General features: G+C 36.2%; 1 protein-coding gene across 1 annotated transcript in view; it reads right to left on the bottom strand.

The window, feature by feature from the left end:
• The window catches only part of LOC114649902 (short transient receptor potential channel 4-like), a 146,564-nt gene that overhangs the window by 100,981 nt on the left and 30,190 nt on the right, over positions 1–15,393 (bottom strand). Inside the window, exon 3 of the mRNA XM_028799272.2 lies at positions 1,663–2,181. Within this exon, the coding sequence (XP_028655105.1) occupies positions 1,663–2,181 (519 nt within the window). The remainder of the gene's footprint in view (positions 1–1,662; positions 2,182–15,393) is intronic.

The following is a 15,393-nucleotide window of genomic DNA, read 5'->3' as shown; positions in this document are numbered from 1 at the left end:
GACTTACTTAAAGAATTACTTATTATCTGCACAAACAACATACAATGTTTTAAATATATCTCAAACCTAAATATTACTTTGGTCTCTTGAATATATTCAAACATACAAACACTCAACATCCTTGGCTATAGGCCATTTATCAACCAAGAATGCCTTACTTTACATACTGTTCCCTACTATTGGGTGAAGCTCTCACCCCCAGCCTTAATATATCTTGCAGATCAGAGCATATGGCAAACTTCCAATTGCCCCAGGTGCTCTTAGTATCTACTTTATTACTTCAGTCACTCTAGATATGAAGACAAAGTATAGAACTTTAAAAGCTGTGTGGTATTTATTACATGAACAATAATACCAAATAGAACAAGGAATAATAGAAAATAAGACTGATAGTCTGGATATGTCTAGCACTTGAAGTTGTTGCTGACAATCAGATTAAAACGACCACACGTTGCTGGCACCCTCTTCTGACGTCGCTCTTCTTTCGTCGCTGTTTTCTGATGTTGCTCTTCAGACAAGGCATACTTATTTCTATGCAGGGGGTTTTGTAGCATGTGATTGTTAGATACAACTGATTGGTTGGCTGTCAATATGATGGATGAATTTGCTCAGACACCATAATTTTTTTGATTTTCCCAATCAATACAAGTTTTTGATGTTTTAAGAATCTCCTGTTTCAAGCTTTAAATTGGTTTGGGCATTTCCAGTCTCATGGTATCTCCTTCTGTTTTGCAGGTTTAAAGTAATCAGATACAGCTTGAAGACTAGACATGCCTTCCTTTCCCAAGCTGTAAACCAATTTAGTCACAAGTGATAAAATCATTGATACAGTTTGAGGCATCTCCTGAATTTCTGGTCAGTTCAAACAGATGTTACTGTGACTGACACTGATACAATTCAGGAAAACAGAATGTTTTGATGGTAAACTGCGCATGCAAGTGTCCTGTATTTAAGTTCATTTTGTTTTGTCTTGAGCAAAATATAATGAATATATAGACACAAATATTGCAAATTTTTCACACCACAACAGTATCCCAAATCAATGATATCAAAAAGAAAAGGTATTAATAATGTATATAGTGAACTCTGATAAAGAACTCAGTTGTTTAAAGACAACTGCTCTCAAAATAATAACAACTGCCTTAATAGTATCATTTTATTATAAAATTAAAATATTCTGAACTGCAATAAAGAACTTCACTGTTTAAAGATTATTGCTATCAGGAGAATGACTATCATAAAAGTATAATTTTATAATAAAGTTTAAAGGTTAATAAATATTACATTTATTTCCTACAAACAAGAGCTACAGTATAAAAACAAATAATAGGTAATCTGTTGTTTTCAATGGATTGCAAGAATTCAGCTATACTTCTAAAATGCTACTCAAAGGTAAATCAGTATTAAGCATGATACAACTGCATTTCAAACTGAGCTTTTGGATATGCAATTACATTCTTAATTTGCCTTAAATTATAACCTCACACTGGCATTTTCTTGCAAAAATAACTTTCTTCATGCTGCTTTAGCATTCAAAAACATATGGTACCTTTTGTTCAGTTCCATGATATGCTATTATTTTAAGGATGTATGATCACATTTTACTGAACACAATTACCTTTGGGGGGTTTATTTATAGAGCAAAGATTTCAAAGCGCTTACCTCTTTCTGACGATACTTAATTGCCAGCTTTAATCGTGCTAGATCATTGCTGCTGTCCTCTTCCAAAAGACTACTATTATCTCGGTAATTAAGAATAATTTCTAATTCTCGTGAGCTTCTTGTCTGATCCAGCAGGTCCTTTGCAAATTGCTTACACTGGTGGGACAACTCCTCATATTCCGACTTGAACTCATTTTCCACTTTGCTTAATTCCTGTAACTCCCAGCTTAACTGAAAAGCGATTAGAAAGGGGTCTTCACTTGATAAGGCAATTAAAGAGGGGCTTGCCAAGGCTCTATAAATGTTTAACCTTGATCTGGAATGCCGGAGGCTGTCCACATCTGAACTGGACACACACTCTACACAGTTGCATCGTACTTCATGAGGCTGCGGTATGGAAACTCCCTTCTGAACCAATAGCTTTATTATTTCATAATTGTTGGTGTGGGCAGCCAGAATTACTGGCGTGATATCTGGAGTGAAATCTGAGAACTGCTTGTCTAACAAGATGGGTGGAACCTGTGAAAGAAAGCAAAAATTCTTTTATAATATTATTACTTCTCTATCAGACTTAAGAACATTATCAAATCTTTCATGTTGTTTACATTGTCAAGTGTAGCTTAAATAACTTAGATCAAATATTTAGCTAATTTATACATTTAAATTTATTGTAACTATGCAGGCAATAAACAAAATATTTGCAGACTACAGAGCAGTTACACGGATCTCCTCCTCGTCATCTCTGGAAACCCTTTGACAACCCCTAACTTGTGTATTTAAATAGTAATAATACAAAAGAGATGTAATTAAAAGAGCTGTTAACAACACTTAAATCATCCTTATACTTTAAAAATAGAACAGAATGCTTTATTGTCACTGCACAGCAGTACAACAAAATAATAGGTGCAGTTATCCAATGGTGCTAGCGGATAAAAATAAGCTACTATAAAGATCAAATATAAAAAATGTACATATTATCAAATTACACTATGCATGAATACATATGAACATACCTACCCATATACACACACACACACACACACCCAAACCTCTCAACTATACACTATTAAGTAGCATTGCCATTTTTGTGCATTACCAGAATTTACAAAAAGTTTAAGAGGCAGCAACAACTGTAGACAACCTTCTTGTTAGTTGCTACTTTACTACCTCAGAAGAGACAGTAATGCATAGACAGTAATTTCATCACCTACGTGCAAACTGAGTATTCTTCTTCAATTCCATATATAGTCAAAGTAAAAATGCTGGTATTTAAATCGTGATTTATTGGGCATATAAAGGCAAAGACTGCAAGCAAGACATTTTATCAAATGCAAAATGAATAAAAAATGGATAAGGAAATTTCAGAAAACAGCAACAATGAAAGCAAATGTACACATTTACTTAGAAGATGAGTGATCAATGTACTTACAGCATGTGCTGGGCAACCTCAGATTATGAAATCAAAAGATGGTTCAGATGTGTCAAAATAAAACCCAACATTGCAAAAGAAGTGAAAAAAAACTCAGAATGTGCAGCCAGAATTTCTGTCAAGAAACAGTGCAATAAAGTAAAAAGCCAAAAAAGACATTAAATAATGCAGTAACCAAAAACTCATAAATTACTTTAAAAGATGAACGCTTAAGTGTTTTGTGAATTCAGTTTATGACAACTAGGAAGTGTATAACATAGACATTTATACCATCAAAGCAACGACTTCATACACTGCACACTCTCTGTCATCCTTCACAGTAATGACATGGCAACTATTAACAAAAAAATCCCAAAATGGCAGTGTCCATAAGAAACACAACAAAGCTCTGCGGAACATATTTAGTTTTTAACTATGTTCAAAACAGTTTGAAAAAAAAAATAAACATAACCGATACACTCCTTGACCTCAATAACCACAGAAACTATCCTAAAATAAATTTTAGAGAGCAAGGAATAGTTAGAAAAAAATTAAAACCATCAGCCAGATCATGACAATCAGACACTCAAAAAGACTGGATATCAATGATTTCATAAGAGAACAATTAAAAATAATACTAATCTCTAAAAATACCAGCCTGCTTCATGTATATTTCTCCTAACAATAAACAGAAAATCTTTTTATTATTGCACTTTAAAGAGAGCAAGTTTATAAAGTAATGTATGCCATATTTTAGATAATCAATAAAGAGACATTATGTTAACAATACAGATTTACTGCATTACATTTGTACAGATAACTCTGTGTTAAGTGACATTATACTGAAATTCTGAGTTAAAAACAAACATCAGCAAGTCAGTCATGAACATTACATGCTGACAGTTTAATTGTTAGTTACATCTGAATGAAGCACTTATCCTAAATAGTAATGCATGAATTCAATTAGAAATGTCTATAAACTGTTTCATATGTAAAAAGAAAACTTGTAAATATGTAAAAAAAATGCTTGCAAACTTGTTAGCTATTTCATTTTAAGAAATGCTCAGTTTAAAAATTATGACATTGTCATTTAACTTTCACCCTCATCTGATTCAAAGTCTGTGTTCTTCAAGAAAAGATGAGATGTGCGTTATTACTATGCTATTCTTTTCAGAAACCACTTGGTATAAAATATGGCATGTGTAGGATAACAAAATGAAACATCATAAAATCTCAGGTGCAGAGGTAGCAAAGAATGAAAAAAGCACTACGGCTCTACAGTTAGGCCAAAACTATGTAAATGTTTTCCTGTTTCAGAACTGAGTCAACTGATTACCACCTGGCTAAAGATGGGACCTCAGCTGCCTCAAAAACCTGCATATTGTAATTGTTTCAGTTACCCAATAAAAGGTATAATTTCGCTTGACTTCTCACTGGAAAATACCAAGAATGGACAGCATCATACCTTTACTTTAGTAGTCATTGCTATGTATTTGTACTCCTTAACAGTTATTACTTATAGCTGTATTACTTTTATGAAATGTATGTTAAAACATGTTGATTTCTACTATTAAAATATTTAAGTTTGGCATTGTCTTCTTTAGTTTTATTTTCCAATCCAATTCCAAGTGGCTCTTGACACTTTATACTGTAGTTCTCCCACAGAATTCAGCTTATAGTTTTACATACTCAAAATAAACTGTGACATATGAAAATATGCAAGGAGAAACAATTTAAACATTTTTAGTCTTGACCATAGACAGGTATGAAGAGATTTAACCAGGATTTTAAACTTCTCAAAAGAATCAATAAAGCTGACCCAGCTGAATTATTTCAGTTAAATGGTGGATCACATACTTGAGGACATCAGAAGAAGGACATTCAAAAGAGGAACTTCACACAAAGTGCAATGGGAATCTAGAACAAGCTCCATAGTTAAAGTCAAGACTAACAATTTTTAAATAATATTTAGATAACATACTGGGACACCACAGCTATTAGGTAACCAAACAAGTTTAATGGAGTGAATAAAAAACATATGCAATATTGCGAGAATATTCATTTTAATAATTGTAATTATTCCAACTAATGTGAAATGAAGGCATAAGCAGTTGATAAGGTGTTTTTTAACACACTGTGTTACAATGCTAAACTTACGTTTGAATAAGACATGTAAATTATTTTGTAATTATAATTCATATGTTTAGACTATTGTGAGGCACCTAAAAAACAGTCCAATTTAAAAAAAAAAGTGATGTGTAAAGCTATTCACAGGAAATAATAAGCTGTTATGTAAATTCATTTTTATAACTGAAAATTTTTCTGACCTCTTAAATATATAGTATTTAGATCACATCTAAGTGATAAGTATGGATTAGTACTTTATTTTTTTATTTTTTATTTTTTTAATTTTTATTTTATTAATTTTCATTGTAATCATTCCATACAAACAGATCAATTTATAACCCAACAAATTTGAAAACAAATCAAACCCCACCCCTGAGAAGGAGAGCTTAGCTAAAGGAAAATTTCTTTAAGCTTTTTAATAAGGCAACATTAGACAAAAGAAGGGGAGAAGTAAATATCTATATAAATAAGAGATGGAGAAGGGAGTTAAATGCAATAATAGTTGTTTCTCTTATTCTAAAATAATATTGATTAAATCCTGCCATGTTTTGAAAAAATTTTGTACAGATCCTCTAACTGAAAATTTGATTTTTTCCAATTTCAAATAATATAAAACATCGGTTTCCCACTGACTTATAAGAGGAGAATTAGGATTCTTCCAATTTAACAAAATAAGTCTGTGTGCCGAGAGTGTAGTGAATGCAATCACCGTTTGCTTGTCCTTCTCCAATTCCAGTCCATCTGGAAGGACACCAAACACAGCTGTTAGTGGGTTAGGAGGGATTGTGATACTAAGGCTGTCTGAGAGGCACTTAAAAATTTTTGTCCAAAATGATGTTAGTTTGGTGCAGGCCCAGAACATGTGACCCAGTGAGGCAGGAGCTTGGTTGCAGCGCTCGCAGGTTGGATCCTGGCCTGGAAACATTTTGGACAGTTTTAAGCGAGACAGATGAGCTCGATATATAATTTTTAGTTGAATAATTCTATGCTTTGCGCATATAGAACTCGAGTGAATTCTCTGCTTTGCTACCTTCCACTCCTTTTCTGATATATTGATTAAGAGATCTTCTTCCCAATGTCCTCTTGGGTCTTTGAAAGGTAGGGACTCTAATAAGATTTTATATATTGCGGAAATAGTGTTTGTTTCCTCGGAATTGAGCAGTATTTTTTCCAGCATTGTGGAGGGTGCAAGGTGGGGGAAATCGGGCAATTTCTGTTTAACAAAATTTCTAATTTGAAGATAGTAAAAGAAATGTGTAGCTGGGAGGTTAAATTTTGAACGTAATTGTTCAAAAGATGTAAATATGTTGTCTATATAAAGATCTCTGAGCATTTTAATCCCAAAACTTTTCCAGGTATTAAAAACTGGATATACTTGCGAAGGTTGAAAGAGGTGGTTCCCTTGCAGAGGTGCCACTGATAAAAGATTTTCCATCTTAAAATGCTTCCTAATTTGGTTCCATATTCTGAGTGAGTAAAGCACAATTGGGTTATTAGTATATTTGCGATAACTTTCATTTATTGGAGAGCAGAGCAGGGAATATAAAGAAGTACTACAGGATTTTACTTCTATTGCAGACCAAGCCTGGGTATGTGCATTTATTTGTGTCCAGGTTTTTATGGCTTGTATGTTTGCTTCCCAGTAATAAAACTGAAAATTAGGTAAAGCCATGCCACCTTCTGCCTGAGGTCTTTGTAGGGTCGCTCTTCGGATACGTGGGTGTTTTGAGTTCCAAATGAATGAGGTTATTATTGAATCTAACTGTTTAAAAAACGATTTATTGATATATATTGAAATGTTTTGAAATAAAAAGAGAAGTTTAGGAAGGATATTCATCTTAACAATGTTAATTCTTCCGGCTAGAGTGAGATGAAGGGTTGACCATCTATGCAAGTCTTGCTTAATTTTTTCCATACAGACGCCAAAATTTTGTTGATAAAGAGCTTTATGTTTACTTGTGATATTTACCCCTAGGTATTTAAACTGATCTGCTATGGTAAAAGGTAGGGTGTCTAATCTAATATTATATGCTTGTGAGTTCACTGGAAAGAGTATACTTTTATTCAGATTAATTCTAAGACCAGATATCTTTTGAAATTCTGTTAGTGCTGTTAAAACAGCAGGGACAGTGTTTTCTGGGTCCGATATATATAAGACCATATCATCTGCATATAGGGAAATTTTCTGTTCCAGTCCTTCTCTGACAATCCCCTTTATCTGATAAGAATTTCGGCAGTGAACCGCCAGTGGTTCAATAGCGATTGCAAACAACAGTGGCGACAAGGGACATCCTTGTCTGGTACCACGTTCTAGTTTAAAGTAGTCTGAGCAAATTTTATTAATACAAACTGAAGCTTCTGGACTGGTATACAGTAGTTTGATCCAAGCACAAATATTCGGGCCAAACCCAAATTTCTCCAATGCAGTGAAAAGGTAATTCCATTCGATCATGTCAAATGCCTTTTCTGCGTCTAATGATAGTAATATCTCTGGGGTGTTTGATTTTGCTGGTGAATATATAACATTAAACAAGCGTCGGAGATTTGAAGATAGATGTCGGCCTTTAATAAATCCAGTTTGATCTTGTGATATTACCGAGGGCAGCACTTTCTCCATCCTTCTAGCTAGGATTTTTGAGAGTATCTTAACATCATTATTCAGGAGTGAAATTGGTCTGTATGATGCACATTGTAACAAGTCCTTATTTTGTTTAGGAAAGACGGTGATTAATGCTTGTCGAAATGTTTGAGGTAGTATTTGGTGGTCTTTAGCTTCTGTAAATGTTACCAATAAGAGTGGAGCTAGCTGAGTGGAGAATTTCTTATAAAACTCTACGGGGTAACCATCAGGGCCTGATGATTTCCTGCTTTGTAGTGACTTTATAGCGTCTAGTAATTCTGTTAGCGTTAGAGGTTTATCCAGTTCCTCAGCACTTAAAGCATCTATTTGTGGTATTTGTGAATTATCCAGAAATGCATTAGATTGCGTGTTGTCTTCTTTGGGCTCAGTGGAATATAAAGACTTATAGTAATCTCTAAATGTGTGCATTATTTTATTATGGTCGATGATTTCTTCTCCATTCTTGTTGGTGATTACTGGTATTGCATTGTGAACTTCTTGTTTATGAATTTGTTGAGCTAAAAGCTTATTAGCTTTTTCTCCGTGTTCATAGTAATGCTGTCTAGACTTATAAATAAGTTGTTCAGTTTCTTTAGTTGTTAAGATGTTAAGTTCTGTATGCAGGGCCTGCCTTTTCCTGTGAAGAGCTTCACTTGGACGCCTGGCTTGTTCTTCATCTATTCTAGTAATTTCATTTCTTAGCTCTGACACTTTCTTGGTTTCTAATTTATTTCTATGGGAAAGATATGAAATAATCTGGCCTCTTAAGAAGGCCTTTAGAGTTTCCCAGAGTGTTCCTGCAGAAACCTCTGTGGACGTGTTTGTCTCTAGGAAGAAGCTGATTTGTTTGGATATAAATTCTGTGCAGTTCTCGTCTGCCAATAAAAGAGGGTTAAGACGCCATCTGCGAGGTGAGTATGAGGGGCTTATTGATTTTAGCTCCAAGACTAGAGGGGCATGATCAGAGATAACAATTGTGTCATATTTGCATGATTTAATTGTAGGCAGGAAATTATTATCTATAAAAAAATAATCAATTCTTGAGTAGCTATAATGCACTGGTGAGTAGAACGAATATGTTCTTGAGTTTGGGTTAAGAAACCTCCAGGGGTCTGATAAGTTGTGATTATTTAAAAACTGTGTAATTATCTTTGCAGTATTAGATGTCGTCCCCCCTGTCACAGGAGTCCTATCTAAGAGTGGATTTAAAACACAATTAAAGTCCCCAGCCATTATAATTTTATGAGTGTTCACTTTGGGAATGGATGCAAATAGATTTTGCATGAATTCCTTATCATCAACATTGGGTGCATAAACATTTATCAAAATCATTTTACTGTTATATAAGTTGCCCATGACCATCACATATCTCCCTTCAGGGTCCGACACTACCTCTGATGCTACAAATGGAACTGTTCTATGTATGAGAATTCCCACCCCTCTAGTTTTCTTTATAAAGCTAGAATGGAACATTTGGCCAGTCCAGCCTTTTTGTAATCTGAACTGATCCTTGGTTAGTAAGTGGGTCTCCTGTAAAAATACTATTTTAGCGTTTAAGCCTGTTAGGTGAGACCATACTTTCTTTCTCTTTAATTCGTGATTCAGGCCTTTAACATTCCAGCTCACAAAGTTAACTGTCCCATCATGGAGACATTGATTCTGAGTTTTTAATGTCATTTATAGTTTTAATTGGTAATATGGCAGTTTTAATCTTAGTTTCAAGATTCCCCATGAGTTGTTGCATTTTAGCCTGTTGTTGCATTAATATTTATAATTATAAGGATTACAAGAATAGATTAGATATAACCTGCTCTCCTTCTCTCCCCCCTTTATCCCCCCACCCCCCCATTTTGCCTCCCCACATGAGGCTAGATCCCACTTCGCGATGTTCCAGTCCTCTGACATACGAAGAGACAGAGCACGTCCAAAACAAAACAAACCCCACCCTGCAGCGGCGTTACAGAATTAAAACAGAGATATCTTTTACAGTTAAATCCTTAATACTATCTGCCGAAAATGTTCTCATTAACAATATTTAAGCTTGAAATAATCTTCAGCGCTTTTAAGTTAAGATATTAAGATTTAAAAAAAAAAAAAAAAAACAACCCTGGGAATGATTTTAAAAACTAGTCTAGAATAAACCTGGTAATTCCTACTGTAATAGTATAATGGTAATTATATAAATAGTAGAACAAGCAATAAACCAAGGGTATGAAGTTAAACAGTCTACTTTAAGGTATAGTAAAATAAAAAAATAAATAAATTTAAAAAAAAAAAAAAATTAAAAATAAAACAAATCCTACTTTAATCACTTCCACATTTTCACACTCACGTCTATAACTCTGATTAAAACATAAACATATAACATATAAAGTCCAGATAACAAAAAAAAAAAAAAAAAGAAAATAAGGGATGTATAATTATAATACCAGTCTCTTTAAACATGGATCCAGCGATCAGATCATAGGTCCTTCCCGTGCCTTGATAGAATACGGCTCTTTAATTTTAATTAACTTTCAAAAAAGTGTCGGAAACAGCTTCTTTAATTCTTTTTCAGCTTCTTCTTTGCTGAAGAAAATATAATGTCGATCTTGAACTTCCACTTTCAGTTTGGCAGGATACAAGAGGCTGTATTTGATATCGGCTTCCCGTAGAATCCTTTTAATGTCGATGTAGGATCTGCGTTTTGCAGCTGTTGATGGTGAGAAGTCGGGAAAAATACGAATAAGATTATTTTCGAATATAATCTCTTGCTTGTGTCTGAGAAGTGCCATCACATCAAGCTTACATCTTAGTCGTTCGAAGCGGACAATAAAAGACCTAGGTTTAAAGGCGCTTGGTATCTTTGTGCGATAAGCCGTGGCTATCTCATTGTCGAGTTTAAAGTCATCTCCAATTATTTTAGACAGTAATTCTACTGCAAATTTCACTGGGCTTGAGCTTTCTCGTTTCTCAGGTATACCCTCAATTCTTATATTATTTCTTCTGCACCCATCCTCCAGGGCTGCAAGTCTGTCTCCAAGTTTTTTGCATTCCGAGTTCGCAGCTGTGGCTTTTTCATCGGCGTTAGATGCCAGTTGTTCCGCTGTTTCCACTCGAGCCGTGAGTCCCTGCTTAACGTCTTCCAGCTGATCTGAAACGTCATTAATATGATCATCAAGCCTTTTCAGTTTGGAATTAGTTTCTTCAATGTGTTCCACTAATTTCTCCAACATGCCTTTAAAGTTCATGTCGAAACGTTTAAATAGACGCGTTTCCTTATCTTTGTTATCCTTCTTGAGCTCAATGGCCACCTTCTTAAGATCATTTGTGTTATCTTTCTTAAGCTCATTCTTAAGCTCCTTCATGGCCGTAACCATGGCAGTTGACTGTGTAGCGATCATCTCTTTCTGTGTAGCGATCATCTCTTTCAGTTCGGACAGTTTGCTTCGGCTTTCGTGCTCCGCAAGTGAAAATGCAGCTCCTGTTACAGGCTCGCGATGAGTAGATGAGAGCACGTCCTGCAGAGCCCTTTCTAGTCTCGAATGATCCTCAGAAATTGGCGATCCCTCGCGACCTGTATCACTTGCGCCTTCGCTCCCATTTTCACTCTCGACTGGAGACGATACAATGGAGCGGGGTCCCAGGAATTCTGCGCACTCTTCTGCCTGTTCCAGGTCAGTCTCCGTGAGGCCATACCTTACACTTGCACTCAGGCCGGAAGTCTGTCCGGACTTTGATGCAGCTTTAAGTTTCTTTTCCGGTTCCTTCTGACTTTTCTTCTTGTTACTCATGCTTGTATATTGTAGTGGAAGTTCCTTGGTCGGGTTAAATACAGGATACCTCTAAATAATATGAAATACGTGGGAAAATAAAGCCGCTGCTAGCGGAGCTCTGCTTCAGATGTCCATCTCCTATAAACGGACGAAACCAACTCCCGGATTAGTACTTTAAATCATCATGTCAGCAGGTTCAAAAGTAAAGCCTCCTCCATTATGGAAGATGTCACAAGATGCCCATGGATTGATTGTTCCCCTCCCATTGGGCAGGAGATTGTGCAGCTTACAAGATAATACTACCAGGTTGAGGAAGAGCTTCTTCCTGGATGCTATCAGACTAATGAAAAGAACATCACTAAATCTGACTCTAAACACTTTGTGATTTATATTACACTTTGCAATTTGTTTCAGTAGTTTCATGTACTAAACTATTGCTACTATATTTTATACTTGCTGCTAATTTCAGGGCATACTGCAATAGTATTTATTTTAGCCATAGTTATCTTACTGTATTTATGTTGTGACGCGTGAGTCACTGTGGTGAACAGTCTTCTAGCAACAGGACTCCTCCAAGGGGACCTGCGGTCTACGGTAGAGATACATGAAGACTTACTGAGCTTTTCCAACAGCTCGTCCACATGCAGCATCGGGTATGCATCAAACTTGGAAATCTTATTCAAGCACCTAAAACCAGTAACAAACCGTTGGGCTTTGATACGAGTACAATTGGACTCTGCCATTTGCTTTTGCTCGGCCAAATAACACCCAATTGGAGCATCTCCCTCACTTTCTTGCCTATCACGTTCGCTGGTTGCCTTTGATAGGCGAAACGGGGGCACCTGTAACACCGGGCGGAGTGATGATCTTGTGTTCTGCAATCATCATGGCCAGGTGCTGCCAAAAAGACATCCGAGTTGCCCTCGATCAGCGATAGCAATTCTGCTTTCAGAGTGTTAGTTAAATCATCCTCAATGGTGACCTCAGTCTGGGGGAACGACCATGTGGAGGAGGAGGATCTATTGCTTCAAGAAGTCATAATCATTGAGCCTTTCAGGAGGGAGGTTTCGCACAACTTGGAATGCCTACCCAGTTAAAAACAGGGCCATGATAGGTGGCCAGGTACCCCTGTCCCAGCAGATCAATGTTGCCGTGTGCTCGAAGCAGAATAGGAAACACTGTGGGTCGTCTGAGGGAGCCATCTTCACCAGCACATCCCTGGGTTGCACATCCCTGGGTTGCGTGAAGACTGGAGCGCCTGCATGAACCTCATTTTGCTCCTCTGGTATCAGGATATTATTTGCCTGATTTGCCCCCTGGGGTTCCATTGGCACAAGACCCCACTCCTGGTACCATGTTACATGTGAGTCACTGTCTTGCACACCAAAACACAAAGCTGAGTCTCAATACTTTAGCAAAACCAGCTTTATTCCGCTTGAAACAGGAACAGCACAGTTATTTATTATAGCGGGATCTACCACTCTCCTATACACAGACAGGCAGGGTCAGGGCCAGGTTAGTGGCCAAGTAATACTGTTCCCTGCATTTATAATGCTCCTTGAATCTCCCATCGACTACAGGTGCTTACAGAGCAACTGCATTTGGCTTGTAGTTGCTTTCGCTGCGCTCCACTGCAACACTGTGAGCCTACGGTTGCCCCGGACAACGGACAAGCACAGACACGGTAATCGCGGTTCGGCATACACTTTGGCGAGTCGTCCTGTTGTCCCAAAAGAGTTCAGAAACCTCACAATGCATTAGTGGTATTTTACTCTATTTATCGTTTATCTGTGATACCTTTATCACAAAGTCCATGGGGTTAGGGGGCTTACTTTTTATTATTAAGTTTTTTTTAATGGAATGACAATGAAAAATTCTTGTGTAAACAGATACATTTTTTTCAATACAATTCCCCAGATCTCTGATTTCTTTATAAAAGTAGAAGGCAGATGGTTGAAGGGAAAAGGCAAAAAAATGGGTGATCATCAATAAAGATACTAACACAAGAATTGCTTAGTATGGGAACCGACAAACTTTTCAAAAAGTTGTGTACGTGAAGGAAGGCACACTTTGTCTAAGTTAGTTGGAATCTAGTACAAAAGTGGATGAATTCGATTTACTTAGCAGCTCAGCAATTAGCTTGTCATTTGCTAACTTAAAATAAGAGAAAATGAATATTGAAATCCCCAAGCAACAGTAACTCCATAGATAAGACACAAGCTGAAATACGAAAAATTAGAAATTCAGTAATAAACACAATATGAGATTTAGGATGGTAATATGGTACAATAATAGTAAAAGGGTGACAGCCTTGTCAGTTGAGTAACAAGATATTCAATGGAGTAATAAAAATCTAATTTGAATTCTTAACTTAGTACTCAATCCTATTTATAATAGCAACCCCACCCCGTCACTAGAATCACTAGTTTTCATAACAACAAGTAAATCCCAGAAGAATCACTTGGTTGAGATAATAATAATCATGCAGTTACTGCCATGTTTCAGTCAGCAACAAAGTTGTGGTTAGTGGTGTCTTTATTATTAAGAGATAGAACGTTTAGCAGCACAATTTTCAGGTTCCTCTAAAAATTTGAATAAAAACCAACTTTGTAATCAGCAAAGAATGGTAAGGTCTGCACAGCATAGCGATGAAATGCAAATGTACAGTACAGCAAAATGAGGTGATTTTACTCCCGGTGGAATCGTAAATTATCCAGCACCAATTGGACAATCAATGAATTTAAAAAAAAACAGCAGATGCTAACATGTAGTACCTAACTTAAGGAATACATGCAGCACATAACTCAAGAAATACATGCAGTACCTAACTCAAGGAATACATGCAGTACCTAACTCAAGGAATACATGCAGTACCTAACTCAAGGAATACTGTACATGCAGTACCTAACTCAAGAAATACATGCAGTACCTAACTCAAGGAGTTTACTGCTGGCGTATCACAGATCAAATGCTTGTACACTTTCCAAAAGACAAGCACCCAGAAAAGGAAAATGAAAGGTCTACGCTATAGCCAAGGGCTATTCTGTGCAGCTAGACATTCAGTGGTCTGATCACATACAACTACTCCACCGGACAACTGAACCAAATTCAAAGTTAAATAAAACTGGAATTGAAACACGCACAATATCTGGCTTCACAGTCTTATTACCAGGTTACAGAAGGTGCACAAAATGCAAAGATGAAATGTGTAAACTTCAAAATGACATCTCAGCGATCTAGCTCCAGGTTACAAGAGGCCCAAAAGCTGATCCCTAAATAAAACAGACAAAGCAGGAAATCCTCAAAACTAAGGACCAGTCTGTGAATTTAGACACGATTCATAGAAAACAATAAAAGCAAGAAATGCAAGTAGATACAAATGAACAAACACCAAGAACAGGGTAAAAGAGAGTAGCAAGAAGCGGCAGCCTGACACACATAGCATACTCCCAACTCATGATCTGTAGCATAATTGATTTGAAGTTTATTTCTGGATTTTTACTTGCCAAAGTTTAATATTTTTAACATCTTATCCTTATTGTTTGTGTACATTCCAAGTATTGGCTGACTCTGTTGCATTTCTGTTGTAACAGGAAGACACACTCTGAGTTAATTGTATTCATTATTTCTCAGTGAATACACTTTCAGTTCTCTGAAAACCCTAGTAATATTCAGGTAGACAATGGTGCTAGTTTTTTTACTTATTTTTTACTTTTATGTTGGGTTTAGCATTTTGGTAACAAACCCCTGCCTGTCCTTGTCAACAATTTTTGGTTCGCGTTTTTGCATCTTAATCATTTTTATTCACAATAATCTCAGTA

This window comes from Erpetoichthys calabaricus, chromosome 4, assembly GCF_900747795.2.
Source record: "Erpetoichthys calabaricus chromosome 4, fErpCal1.3, whole genome shotgun sequence".
In the NCBI taxonomy this organism is placed as follows: domain Eukaryota; kingdom Metazoa; phylum Chordata; class Cladistia; order Polypteriformes; family Polypteridae; genus Erpetoichthys; species Erpetoichthys calabaricus.
Note: the sequence above shows the minus strand (reverse complement) of the source record. Positions and strands in the feature narration are given on the sequence as shown.